The sequence below is a fragment of the Physella acuta genome, unplaced genomic scaffold (assembly GCF_028476545.2).
Source record: "Physella acuta isolate Inbredline_101_S28 unplaced genomic scaffold, ASM2847654v3 ptg000653l, whole genome shotgun sequence".
Lineage (NCBI taxonomy): Eukaryota > Metazoa > Mollusca > Gastropoda > Physidae > Physella > Physella acuta.
In genome coordinates, this window is record NW_026732172.1 from 39,274 (window position 1) to 53,499 (window position 14,226).

Below are 14,226 nucleotides of genomic sequence, written 5' to 3' on the forward strand. Positions count from 1 at the left end.
GTCCTGGGTTGTGTAGAGCTAGGCTGTCTTGTTTAGTCCTGGGTTGTGTAGAGCTAGGCTGTCTTGTTTAGTCCTGTCTTGTGTAGAGCTGTCTTGTTTAGTCCTGGGTTGTGTAGAGCTAGGCTGTCTTGTTTAGTCCTGGGTTGTGTAGAGCTAGTCTGTCTTGTTTAGTCCTGGCTTGTGTAGAGCTAGGCTGTCTTGTTTAGTCCTGGGTTGTGTAGAGCTAGGCTGTCTTGTTTAGTCCTGGGTTGTGTAGAGCTGTCTTGTTTAGTCCTGGGTTGTGTAGAGCTAGGCTGTCTTGTTTAGTCCTGGGTTGTGTAGAGCTAGGCTGTCTTGTTTAGTCCTGGGTTGTGTAGAGCTAGGCTGTCTTGTTTAGTCCTGGGTTGTGTAGAGCTAGGTTGTCTTGTTTAGTCCTGGGTTGTGTAGAGCTAGGCTGTCTTGTTTAGTCCTGGGTTGTGTAGAGCTAGGCTGTCTTGTTTAGTCCTGGGTTGTGTAGAGCTAGGCTGTCTTGTTTAGTCCTGGGTTGTGTGGAGCTAGGCTGTCTTGTTTAGTCCTAGGTTGTGTAGAGCTAGGCTGTCTTGTTTAGTCCTGGGTTGTGTAGAGCTAGGCTGTCTTGTTTAGTCCTGGGTTGTGTAGAGCTAGGCTGTCTTGTTTAGTCCTGGGTTGTGTAGAGCTAGGCTGTCTTGTTTAGTCCTGGCTTGTGTAGAGCTAGGCTGTCTTGTTTAGTCCTGTCTTGTGTAGAGCTGTCTTGTTTAGTCGTGGGTTGTGTAGAGCTGTCTTGTTTAGTCCTGGGTTGTGTAGAGCTAGGCTGTCTTGTTTAGTCCTGGGTTGTGTAGAGCTAGACTGTCTTGTTTAGTCCTGGGTTGTGTAGAGCTGTCTTGTTTAGTCCTGGGTTGTGTAGAGCTAGTCTGTCTTGTTTAGTCCTGGGTTGTGTAGAGCTGTCTTGTTTAGTCCTGGGTTGTGTAGAGCTAGGCTGTCTTGTTTAGTCCTGGGTTGTGTAGAGCTAGACTGTCTTGTTTAGTCCTGGGTTGTGTAGAGCTAGGCTGTCTTGTTTAGTCCTGGGTTGTGTAGAGCTAGGCTGTCTTGTTTAGTCCTGTCTTGTGTAGAGCTGTCTTGTTTAGTCCTGGGTTGTGTAGAGCTAGACTGTCTTGTTTAGTCCTGGGTTGTGTAGAGCTAGGCTGTCTTGTTTAGTCCTGGGTTGTGTAGAGCTGTCTTGTTTAGTCCTGGGTTGTGTAGAGCTAGGCTGTCTTGTTTAGTCCTGGGTTGTGTAGAGCTGTCTTGTTTAGTCCTGGGTTGTGTAGAGCTAGGCTGTCTTGTTTAGTCCTGGGTTGTGTAGAGCTGTCTTGTTTAGTCCTGGGTTGTGTAGAGCTGTCTTGTTTAGTCCTGGGTTGTGTAGAGCTAGGCTGTCTTGTTTAGTCCTGGGTTGTGTAGAGCTAGGCTGTCTTGTTTAGTCCTGGGTTGTGTAGAGCTAGGCTGTCTTGTTTAGTCCTGGGTTGTGTAGAGCTGTCTTGTTTAGTCCTGGGTTGTGTAGAGCTAGACTGTCTTGTTTAGTCCTGGGTTGTGTAGAGCTGTCTTGTTTAGTCCTGGGTTGTGTAGAGCTAGACTGTCTTGTTTAGTCCTGGGTTGTGTAGAGCTAGGCTGTCTTGTTTAGTCCTGGGTTGTGTAGAGCTAGGCTGTCTTGTTTAGTCCTGGGTTGTGTAGAGCTGTCTTGTTTAGTCCTGGGTTGTGTAGAGCTAGACTGTCTTGTTTAGTCCTGGGTTGTGTAGAGCTGTCTTGTTTAGTCCTGGGTTGTGTAGAGCTAGACTGTCTTGTTTAGTCCTGGGTTGTGTAGAGCTAGGCTGTCTTGTTTAGTCCTGGGTTGTGTAGAGCTAGGCTGTCTTGTTTAGTCCTGGGTTGTGTAGAGCTGTCTTGTTTAGTCCTGGGTTGTGTAGAGCTAGACTGTCTTGTTTAGTCCTGGGTTGTGTAGAGCTAGGCTGTCTTGTTTAGTCCTGGGTTGTGTAGAGCTAGGCTGTCTTGTTTAGTCCTGGGTTGTGTAGAGCTAGGCTGTCTTGTTTAGTCCTGGGTTGTGTAGAGCTAGACTGTCTTGTTTAGTCCTGGGTTGTGTAGAGCTAGGCTGTCTTGTTTAGTCCTGGGTTGTGTAGAGCTAGGCTGTCTTGTTTAGTCCTGGGTTGTGTAGAGCTGTCTTGTTTAGTCCTGGGTTGTGTAGAGCTAGTCTGTCTTGTTTAGTCCTGGGTTGTGTAGAGCTAGGCTGTCTTGTTTAGTCCTGGGTTGTGTAGAGCTAGTCTGTCTTGTTTAGTCCTGGGTTGTGTAGAGCTAGGCTGTCTTGTTTAGTCCTGGGTTGTGTAGAGCTAGGCTGTCTTGTTTAGTCCTGGGTTGTGTAGAGCTAGGCTGTCTTGTTTAGTCCTGGGTTGTGTAGAGCTAGGCTGTCTTGTTTAGTCCTGGGTTCTCGATGAAGCTTTGGAAGAAACACCGTAAGGAATCGTGTACACACAATTTAACACAATTGGGTACTGAGATGGTTCTTTTTATATTGCGCTGTATGCTTTGATGATCTTTACTTTTATTCTTGCTAAATCTTCGATACTCGGAAATATTTGTGATTATGTTGACATAACTATTTTGTGATTCGTATAAATATTTTAAAATATGAAGAATGATTGTCATAGCAAAGTTATGTTACGTTTATGGAGTAGGTGTATGGGTAAAAAATGCCTTACTTGTGTACGATCCCTAACTGATGGTCTATTATTGTCTAATAAGCATCCTGGTCGTGAGAGTTATCTCTCGTAGTTATGTGGTGAAAATGTTTCACCGTTAGGTGAGCCTGTTCTTCTATCAGAGGCTTTTTATTCTTGTTAAACTAGAATTGGCTGTTGCCATTTCCTTCATTTATTTAAACATGATATAAATATTTCTACATTAAAAGCAACATCTTTGTTTTTACTTTTTTTGTTACAAATGGGATATAAATAAAAAAAAAATAACCTATGTTTTGTTAGTTGATATTTGAATGTAAAAAATGTGCATTTGACAACGAGTCTCTTTGTGTATTGGTATTTGTTTCTATTTTCAAAGAACATGTGTGAGTATAGGATAATTTTTTTAAATAAAGGGGAAATAAATCAATCAAATCCTGTATAATAATAAGTGATGACGCACTTTATGTATCTTCTATAATATTCTATATATATATATAAGGCAAAGTGGTCAGGTGCCCGTTAGGGCACTTCCCGGCGCCGCAGGCTCTTCAAATTTGGCAGGATCCTGCCTTGGGGGGTGATAGAACACGGGGGCCGGTGACGGTTGGCCGAAAAGTACACGGCGAGGGGGGCAAAACTGACCTCGACTGACCGGCGCCTTATATGGGCTATATTTCGAAAAAAAACTTTTGCCGAACGACCCCCCTTGACATTTTGTGAGGTGTCAGAAAAAAAACAAAAAAAAAAACCTCGCCATATCCGGGAAAAATCTAGAAATGGGTCAAAACTTACCAGTCTTATTTCCCTATATAATCTTTGTATTTTATATGAAAAACAGAGGGTAATTTCAACACAGGTTTTAGGGTACTTACCCTCTGTACATCAGGCTAATTTTTGGCACGCACCTAGGTAATAGGGCGTACGGAAAAACTGCAAACTGAATTTAATATATTTTTTTTTATTTATACTATTAAGGAAGCCTTTGCAGTTCTAATAACCTTGCGCGTAATAAGTTTTCGAATACTCCACATATGTTTGCATGACATGAAGTTACTCAGACTCTTTAAACTTAGGCTCTAAGCACTCCATATAACAGCCAATCACCAATTAATTAATCATTCAAATTCTCAATTTCTTTATTTTAAAACTTTATTAAAAACCTAAGCAAAGCTAGGCAGTATGCCTAGTATATATATATATATATATATATATATATATATACATACATACATATCTACGTATACATATATACATAGGCCCTGAACGGTGTTTCTTCCAGACTTTTTTCTCCGGGGGGGGGGGGGGGGGCACTTGAAATTTTCGGGGGGGGGGGGGGGGGGCAACCATTTTCTAGGGGGGGGGGGGTGGACGGACACTGTTAAAAGTATATATTTTCTATTTAAATTCCATTTCGTTCGGGGGTGGGGGCGGTAGACTTTCTTCGCCCCCCCCCCCCCCTGAAGAGTTACCTGGAAGAAACTCTGGCCCTATATATATATATACATACGACCTACAACCGCCTCAAAATTGCATTTTTTTTCTTAAAACATCGATATCCCCCCCCCCCCCCCCAAATAAATCTTGTTTGAACTCTGACATCATAGAGTATTTTAATCAATTCCTATTGCAATTTATTAAAACAGTTTTCTAAAACTTGAAATAACGGTTAAAATTCGTTTTCTAATATTGCTGTTTTATAATGCAAAAGTGTTACGTTACACCATTTGAACTTCCCCTACCCCCTCCCCCTCATCACACACCGTCACAAAATTACGGACCCCCTCCCCCTTACGAGTGCGACGTCATTTATGGCCGATCCCTTACTACTACAGACGATTTTTTTAAAAACCTATTTTTGCATACCAAAATTTTAAAAGTTTAATACTTACATCAGTCATTGTCTGACATGGGAAAAATAGGTAAAACCAAAGCACAAATGCTTATCATACATATCTGTTTATGCTTTTACAATTTCTTTATTTAACGCATTTAAGCTGCAATATTAAAATGTAAACAAAGTTAGAAAAAAAACGACAAGCTGTAGAGAATCTATAAGGTTTTACATACTGATTTAACCAGTGTTTCTTCCAGACTTTTTTCTCCGGGGGGGCACTTGAAATCTTCGGGGGGGCGGTAAACTTTCTTCGGGGGGGCGGACACTGTTAAAAGTATATATTTTCTATATAAAATATATAAATTTCATTTCGTTCGGGGGGGGCGGTAAAAAATTTTCGGGGGGGCTTCGCCCCCCCGAAGAGATGCCTGGAAGAAACTCTGGATTTAACTGTTTTCTGCTTTGATTGTGTAACGGTAAAAAAAGAAACACCAGTAAGTGACCGGTAAAACCACTCACAAACTTTTTCCAAGATGGGGGGGGGGGGGGGGAAGGGGAGGAGGCATTGTTTGCCGTATTGGTGGATAGATAATTTTTTACACGTAGAAAAAAACAAACATTTGTTTTAATGCACATTGTAAGCCATTTCTTAAGTATTACTAGTGAAAGTGAAAAGTTCGCTTCATAGAATTGTTTTCTTTCTAGGAAATGGGCCTACACATGCGCAGAACCGTACTCGAGAGCAAAAAAAATCCGAGTAAAGTATTCGAATAATATGGGATAAACCGATACGAGATCTACATATTTTTAAAAAAAATTAGGCCCAACTTAATATTTTTAACGGAGAAAATGTTCCCTCCAGCAAATGTAGATAAAAATGAAATAATTACTTGCTATACTAATTAAATACATTATCGGATTAACTTAAATTAATATAAAACAAAGTATCGACACGATCTAGATTCTAGATACAGCTCGACTACAATTCCTTTTAGTCGTATTGACAGAATCTAAACAGGGTAGGCATAAAGTCATAAAGTAAAGAATTGAAAGAAATTCAGTAGACCAGAACGAAAATAACTAGATCTAGAATTATAGATCTAGATCTAGAATCTATAGCCTGCAAATCATTTCGTTTTGTAAGCCTATTCATGCTTATCAACCTTATTCATTTAGAATTTTTATAGTGGTTTGAGTTAGATTTATTTTAATTTAATTTTGTGTGCACTGTACTAAATCTAGATTCTAAGTAGTAGACTACAGTTACAGTAGAGTACTCTAGTAGTAGTGACTAAGTCTAAGTCTACTACTTCAATATGATTATTTTTAATAATGTCTACATTACATTATCAATATAATTATACTATATAGAGTCTCTATAGCCTAACTGTGCATAACTCTCAGCAATTAAAAACACACTTGTAAAAAAATGCAGACTTTAATGAGAGAGAGAATAAACTTTGCTTGGAAAGTTGTTTAGTACACTCCAGGGAAGGTTTCTGCCATTAAAAAAATTAAATATCAGAGGAGTGCTCCAGCGGCAGAGTGTGCTGTTTGCACCCTGAGTTTACATATTCTATAATATTGTCAATTGATTGAGCATCCTGAGTTGACCTCTCGCCATGACCATTTCCTGACTAAAACCAATCCACACTTAAATAATCTAAATAATAGTTTTTTGTACAAATAAGAAAAGTGTGATTCTTTAAAACAAGTATTTCAATTGTGTAATGGGGGTCTACCCGTTCAGGTTGGTAAAGCTAGTGATTGCTGAACCGAAATGTTCCGCCCTCAAACCCAGCTCTATAGTTGGGGATAGCAACCCATCCAAGAGAGACAACTCCAAAATCAAACAAGCACTGCCTTTAATTAGTCCTTGGATGGATAAAGGCTATAGAAGCAAATCCAAAAAGAAATGCTGGCTGAAGTTGTAGTCCACTCCCTATATATGATGCATAAAAAGTTGTGTTGTGTGAAATCACATCCAACATTTTATTTTCAATTAAGAACGAGGAAGAAAAAATTTGTAGTGAATCAGAACATGAATTTATTAGCAGTTAACAATACAGGCTACTGATTGTTCAGATTCTATTGAATTAATTAGGCCATGAAAATTAACTTATCATATATTTATTTGTAAACAAAAATGAAGTCTCAAGCTAAATTAGAAATATTATTTTAAATTGTTTAGGCCTATATTTACAATTTCTTTTGTTTTAAAACTCCCAAATTGTTAAAATAAAATGTTTTGTTGCAGGTGAAGTACATCACATGCTGGCAACAAAATGGCAATAACAAGTTACAGTTCAGCTCAGAGAATTGCATTTGCTGGTCTTGTTATTGGATTTTTGCTTTGTACCATTGGTGCTATTGCTCCTTTTTGGCAAGCTGGGAAAGTAAGTGAAGTTCCATTGAGCGGATAGGGTATATATAAACGGTCTCGGAAATTAACTTCTTTCATTAATGCAAATCTAATAATAAAACATTAAAAATTATCCATTTATAGTGAACATATTATTAGGCTGGGGATATTTGTCTTTTGTACCAACTTTGCATATCTCAGTTTGGGGGATTTAGTTGAATGTCAATTAATATTTTTAATAGGAATTAGGAATGAACTAAAAAGGGTTTAATCCATTCTGGAAACCATCCTAGATTTTGCCAAAACAGTTTACTTGAAAATAGACCTATGGAATTGTATATAAAAAAAATATTTTTGCTCAAGAACAGACATTGTGATTAAGGTTTTAATATTTTAGAAAATTTTGTGCATTTTAGGATTACTGTTTAATATGCTTTAAAAATGCTTTATGAGTTGAGATTAAGTTAATCCTGATGTCCATGATAACATACACTATTTAACCACATTTAAAAAAAACATTTGTTTTTTCAATTTTCTCAAGAGTCAAAATTGTTATAAAAGTGAACTGATCCTCACATTTAAAAAAACCTTGCTTTTTTTTGAAGGAAAAACTAAAACCAGATAACTATTGTTTCTTTAATTTAAGAGCTAAGAAATTGGCTTTAAAAAAACAATAGCTTTTAGTTTCAGTAAAAAAATAATGAATGCAAAAAAATAATGGTACATTTAGGCCTAATAAAATAAAATATACTTTGGTCAAAGAGTGCATGAGTACTTTTACAGTGAGCTGGAATATCTGTAGTATTTTATTTAATGTAGCTATTTGATGTTTTTATCTAGCAATTATCTCTTCTAGGTTACCACAAAAGATGTTGGTAAAATTATCCCAGATGTTGGAGAGGGGAAGATTGTTAACTCTGTTGTAAATAATCTGGTGCCAGAAGTGGAATTAGTGTCTGTTTATGGAGGTCTGTGGTGGTGGTGTGAAGATAACATTTTAACTGGTCGGTCTTGTGAAATGTACAAGTTGGAAGAAGGCGCTGGTAAGTTTATAAGTAAGAGGATGATGGCACCACAAGACATTACAACAATCATAAAAGCCTTAGTTAACCTGCATACAAATATACATTTTAACTACAGTACTGGTCAAAACAGCTGTTATTGTTTTGAAAAGTACATCTCAAAAAGTATTTAATTCATTGTATCTATTCATTCATCATCACTAGGGTTTAAGTATTTATTTATACATGTATATGTAAGTGTTTGAATATAGAGATTGTGTGTAGCAGTTAAAAAGGAAAAATGTAAATATTAAAATGAATATATGCACCAAATTATAATCAGAGACAGTAATAAATTGAAAGATATAAAAACTTCAATTTTTGTTTAATATGAATCTCAACTAAACAAGTAATGAAGAAATTTAATGTATCTTAAAAGGCAAAACATTAAATTTCACTAAGATACTTTATTAAAAGGAAAAAGATATTTACTTGTTTCAATACATTGTATTTTGTATACAGTTACCCAGCTCCAACCTACTTTTGTTACATAACCAACTTGTTATACTTTTCAGGATTTGCTCCAGCCATCAGTAAATCATGTCTAAAGCGTAAACTCAATTTATACCAGAACCTAATTGTTCATGTCGAGTAGTGAAGATGTAATTAGGAAATTTCTCTGAAAATATTTGATTAATAATAATTATACTTTAATTTTAACCTCAGCAAAAGAAGTAGTTTATTACATTTGAGTTATTTCATGTATTGCGTTGGTGTGGAGTGCGGTTAGCTGAATGTGCAATCTCTAATGTTTAATATTACCTCTCCCTATATTATTGAGTTTAGTAATCTTTTAATTACACTTTAATGACCTACCTAATTAGATTAAAAATAAATATTCTTGCATTTTTATTGGAGACAAACATCTTGAAAGTTTGAATGAAATCAGTGCATTAGAAGTGGGTAAAAACTGAGTTTTTAAACTTTCTTTCCGTATAAAAATATTGAAAACTGTATTTGGTTTTTTGTTTATTTGGAAACAAAAATATTAATTAAAATATAACACGCACCTATAATATAGATATATTCTTTAAAAACAGAATTTTTTTTCCTCATCACATCAAGCATTTTCAAAACGAATACATAACTTTATAATTAATTAGTATTGCAAGGTACACATTGCTTGATTAGAGGATTCTATTTTTGTGGATATCAACTCCAAAGAGGAGTGGGTTCTAAATCCACTTTTGTTGTGGACATCATAAATGCTAAAATGAGTAAAATACAGAAAATTTTTGTTTTTGTGGCCAAGAAGTGTGACTGTAGACACATTTCTATATTTCATAAGGTTGCAGTAAAAAAATTAAAGTCCTAAATATGAGATAAAAACATCACACCTCTAGTTGCCAAGATTATCCATCCATCAGTTGACCATATTGTCATGTTCTAGTGAAGTGTTAATGTGATCAGTCGAGGTTTTTAAATTTCAGGTAGAGATTGGGCTATTCGCATCACAGCAGTGGTCAATGTCTTTCTTGCACTGACCTGTGCATTAGCTGCTCTCTGCCGTAGCTGTTGTTGTGGAGGTGGGAAAACAGTGTGCCATGGTGTCATTGCATTTGTAGCTGGTGAGTACTGCATTTAACTGGTGTCATGGGTGGTGAGTACTGTTATATTGGTGTCATGGGTGGTGAGTACTGTGTTATATTGCTGTCATGGGTGGTGAGTACTGTGTTATATTGCTGTCATGGGTGGTGAGTACTGTGTTAAACTGGTGTTATGGTGTGTTGAGTACTGTGTTATATTGGTGTCATGGGTGGTGAGTACTATGTTAAACTGGTGTTGTGGGTGGTGAGTACTGTGTTAAACTGGTTTGTTGAATATTGTGTTAAACTGGTTTGTTGAATACTGTGTTAAACTGGTGTGTTGAGTACTGCTGTAAACTGGTGTGTTGAGTACTGCATTAAACTGGTGTCATGGATGGTGAGTATTGTGTTAAACTGGTGTCATGGGTGGTGAGTACTGTGTTAAACTGGTTTGTTGAATACTGTGTTAAACTTGTGTGGTGAGTACTGCAGTAAACTGGTGTCATGGGTGGTGAGTACTGTGTTAAACTGGTTTGTTGAATACTGTGTTAAACTGGTGTGTGGTGAGTACTGAGTTAAACTGGTGTGTTGAGTACTGTATTTAACTGGTGTCATGGGTGTTGAGTACTGTGTTATTTACTTGATAAAATGAAGGGAACCAGAAGAAAATGTTGAAACATCTATCAACAGGTGCTGCAGGTGTAGCATGTGTGGCCATCTTTGCCAGCAGTGACGGATACGGAATGAAGTTCTTTAAAGTGGATTGGGGCTGGGCATTCTTTGTGTACGCTATTGGAAGTGCCTTAGTCGTCACTGTTTCATTTATTCTCTGTTTCGCCTCCCCAAGCAGTCCTTTTGCTGGAATGGTACGTGTTAGTTTGATACATTTGTTATATTGCTATTTCATTATGTGGTTTCATTTCTTACAATGCCTTTAGACCCATCCTAGTTTAACTTGTCATATTCATGTGTTGTGACTTAGATATTAGCCAGAAGTATTGGCTAGATATTGGCAGAAGTAATAATATTGTACTGTGAAAGTAGTCTATGGATTCATTTCTAGCTTTGACTCATCAGATTATGGGGTTGTATTCCCTCTATTTTTCTTAATTTCACCTGCATATTGAAGCCATCATTAGTGGGTGCAACAAATTTTAATTCGATTTATAAGATTGTGTCATGGCAACAAATTTTAATTCGATTTATAAGATTGTGTCATGGCAACAAATTTTAATTCGATTTATAAGATTGTGTCATGGCAACAAATTTTAATTCGATTTATAAGATTGTGTCATGGCAACAAATTTTAATTCGATTTATAAGATTGTGTCATGGCAACAAATTTTAATTCGATTTATAAGATTGTGTCATGGCAACAATTTTTAATTCGATTTATAAGATTGTGTCATGGCAACAAATTTTAATTTAATGTATAAGTGTCGTGACTATATATTTTAATTTCATGTATAAGATTGTGTCGTGGCTATATAATTTAATTTGATGTATAAGATTGTGTCATGGCTATATATTTTAATTTGATGTATAAGATTGTGTCGTGGCTATATATTTTAATTTGATGTATAAGATTGTGTTGTGGTAACATTTTAATTTGATGTATAAGATTGTGTTGTGGTAACATTTTAATTTGATGTATAAGATTGTGTTGTGGTAACATTTTAATTTGATGTATAAGATTGTGTTGTGGTAACATTTTAATTTGATGTATAAGATTGTGTTGTGGTAACATTTTAATTTGATGTATAAGATTGTGTTGTGGTAACATTTTAATTTGATGTATAAGATTGTGTTGTGGTAATATTTTAATTTGATGTATAAGATTGTGTCGTGGCTATATATTTTCTTTCTCTCACCTAACAGGTAATCAGTGGTGTCAGTCATATTCTACCCAATGGTTACACACGCATGCAGACTGACCAGGTCGGTCTGACCCAGCCATCAGAGTTCCAGAATGAGGTTGTGTACCCACAATCTGCCCGTTATTAGTGTGGAGCAGCTGGATTGTGGAGGGTATGGATGTCTCATAACCCTGATGTTGCTGAACTGAAGTGTCATCTTGCTGATGTTGCTGAACTGAAATGTCATCTTGCTGATGTTGCTGAACTGAAATGTCATCTTGCTGATGTTGCTGAACTGAAATGTCATCTTGCTGATGTTGCTGAACTGAAATGTCATCTTGCTGATGTTGCTGAACTGAAATGTCATCTTGCTGATGTTGCTGAACTGAAATGTCATCTTGCTGATGTTGCTGAACTGAAATGTCATCTTGCTGATGTTGCTGAACTGAAATGTCATCTTGCTGATGTTGCTGAACTGAAATGTCATCTTGCTGATGTTGCTAAACTGAAGTGTCATCTTCCTTATGTTGCTGAAGTGTTTTTGTCAAATATTTTACTTAATTTTTTAATTTAATTCATGTGCTATGATAAATCAACCTAAAGCTTTGAGTTGTTTTGCATGCCTTTAGTTTTAAGTACACTATACAGTTGAGTCAGTGAACAGGTGCCAAGAATTTATCAATGATAAGGTCACCTACTATACACCCACTAGATCTGACTATTGCTTCCATTGTACCAATAGCTTTACATTATTATCTTTGTATTTTTTCTAAAGATGTTTTGTAATTTTGTTATTACTTCTTCATATTTATACAGTACTTTTCAAATAATTAAAACTAGTTGAAAATTACTGTAGATACTTTTTTCCAGTTAGGATAAAAATTATTAAAAATCACATAACGCTTGAAGAAAAAAATTACGTTTAATTTGTACGTTTTTAAAAAAATATTTCAAATACCCGTGCAATTAAGAACTGTCTAGGAAATGATTTAAACTTAACTTTTGAGTATTTTTTTCAAAGGCACATCTATAAGTAGCAGCATTTTTTAAAATGTTAGTTTTTTGTAGCTTGCAATGGTTAGTTTTTCATTATTCGTTGCTTTCTTTATTGTTCTCTAATAATATCTGAGATTTTAAAAATCTCATTTTGAAGAAAAATCTCCACACCATTTAATGACAGTTTTAAATCGATAGTCATGAAAGTTGAATTTTAACTTTAAACCTTTTCAGTTTGTAAATATACACCAGATTATTTCTTACAAAGTTTAGGATTTCTGTGTAAGTTGAAATCTATGATTATTTTTCTGTGTTATATTATTTCCAATACTTGTGTTCTTGCTGATTTTCGGTTATAGTCAGTATTCTGGGTTCTAGCTTTTTGTATTTTACTGTAAGTTTATTTATAAACACCATTTAAGGACAGTTTTAAATCTCTAGTCATGAGAGTTGAATTTTAGCTTTAAACCTTTTCAGTTTGTAAACACCAGATTTAAAAAGTTTAAATCTATGATTATTTTACTGTTATATTATTTCCAATACTTAGGACTTGTGTTATTGCTAATATTTTTGTTATAGCCAGTATTCTGGGTTCTAGTTTTACTGTAAGTTTATTTATAAACACCATTTAAGGACAGTTTTAAATCTCTAGTCATGAGAGTTGAATTTTAGCTTTAAACCTTTTCAGTTTGTAAACACCAGATTTAAAAAGTTTAAATCTATGATTATTTTACTGTTATATTATTTCCAATACTTAGGACTTGTGTTATTGCTAATATTTTTGTTATAGCCAGTATTCTGGGTTCTAGTTTTACTGTAAGTTTATTTATAAACACCATTTAAGGACAGTTTTAAATCTCTAGTCATGAGAGTTGAATTTTAGCTTTAAACCTTTTCAGTTTGTAAACACCAGATTTAAAAAGTTTAAATCTATGATTATTTTACTGTTATATTATTTCCAATACTTAGGACTTGTGTTATTGCTAATATTTTTGTTATAGCCAGTATTCTGGGTTCTAGTTTTACTGTAAGTTTATTTATAAACACCATTTAAGGACAGTTTTAAATCTCTAGTCATGAGAGTTGAATTTTAGCTTTAAACCTTTTCAGTTTGTAAACACCAGATTTAAAAAGTTTAAATCTATGATTATTTTACTGTTATATTATTTCCAATACTTAGGACTTGTGTTATTGCTAATATTTTTGTTATAGCCAGTATACTGGGTTCTAGCTTTTTGTATTTTACTGTAAGTTTATTTATATACACACCATTTAAGGACAGTTTTAAATCTCGTCATGAAAGTTAAATTTTAGCTTTAAAACTTTTCAGTTTGTAAATAAACACCAGATTATTTCTTACAAAGTTTAGGATTTCTGTGTAAGTTTAAATCTATGATTATTTTGCTGTGTTATAATATTTCCAATATTAAGGGCTTGTGTTCTTGCTGATTTTTTATTGTAGCTTTTTGTATTTTACTGTAAATTTATTTATATACACCGGTGAATTTTTTTTATGAATTTTTTTTTTCGTTTCTGTTTACAATTTTATTTAATTCATTTGGCTGATAAAGTTGTCAAAATATTTCTTCAAACAAATTAATATAGGGTAAATTCTCGATGTAGGTTTAACATTAAACATTTCCCAATTTTGTCACTGTAAATGTATTTGTATAAAAATTGGAAACAATTTGTTGTTTTATTCTTTAGCAGTTTGAATGTAATGTTTGACCCCCATCTCATACATTTAACTTCCCTACTTTTTCTGCACCAACCACCAACATGAATTTCTCATGTAGACAGACAAGATTGCTGACACCATATAAATTATTAGAAGAATCGACTTTATCTAGGTCTCTAACATAATGCATGGGTGGAATCTTTAGTCATGTCAT

At 35.0% G+C, this 14,226-nt stretch overlaps 1 protein-coding gene across 2 annotated transcripts; it reads left to right on the forward strand.

Annotated features, from left to right (window-relative positions):
* The first annotated feature begins 5,522 nt into the window (after nt 1-5,522).
* Nucleotides 5,523-14,021, forward strand: LOC131948622 (uncharacterized). 2 transcript variants are annotated; one of them, XM_059310229.1, is made up of 6 exons: nt 5,523-5,552; nt 6,791-6,929; nt 7,752-7,938; nt 9,387-9,524; nt 10,173-10,348; nt 11,361-14,021. In XM_059310229.1, exons 2-6 carry the CDS (start codon nt 6,819-6,821, stop codon nt 11,484-11,486), a joined length of 738 nt encoding a protein of 245 aa, XP_059166212.1. In that variant the 5' UTR covers nt 5,523-5,552; nt 6,791-6,818; the 3' UTR covers nt 11,487-14,021. The 2 variants fall into 2 exon arrangements, with proteins under 2 accessions (XP_059166212.1, XP_059166213.1); XM_059310230.1 differs by having other exon boundaries at nt 5,546-5,672.
* The last annotated feature ends 205 nt before the right edge of the window (nt 14,022-14,226 follow it).

Coding starts and splice junctions, on each gene's coding strand:
- LOC131948622 (XM_059310229.1), top strand. CDS start 6,819: ATGGCAATAACAAGTTACAGTTCAGCTCAGAGAATTGCATTTGCTGGT. Junction 7,939..9,386: donor CAAGTTGGAAGAAGGCGCTG/GTAAGTTTATAA, acceptor TTTAAATTTCAG/GTAGAGATTGGGCTATTCGC. Junction 9,525..10,172: donor TGTCATTGCATTTGTAGCTG/GTGAGTACTGCA, acceptor ATCTATCAACAG/GTGCTGCAGGTGTAGCATGT.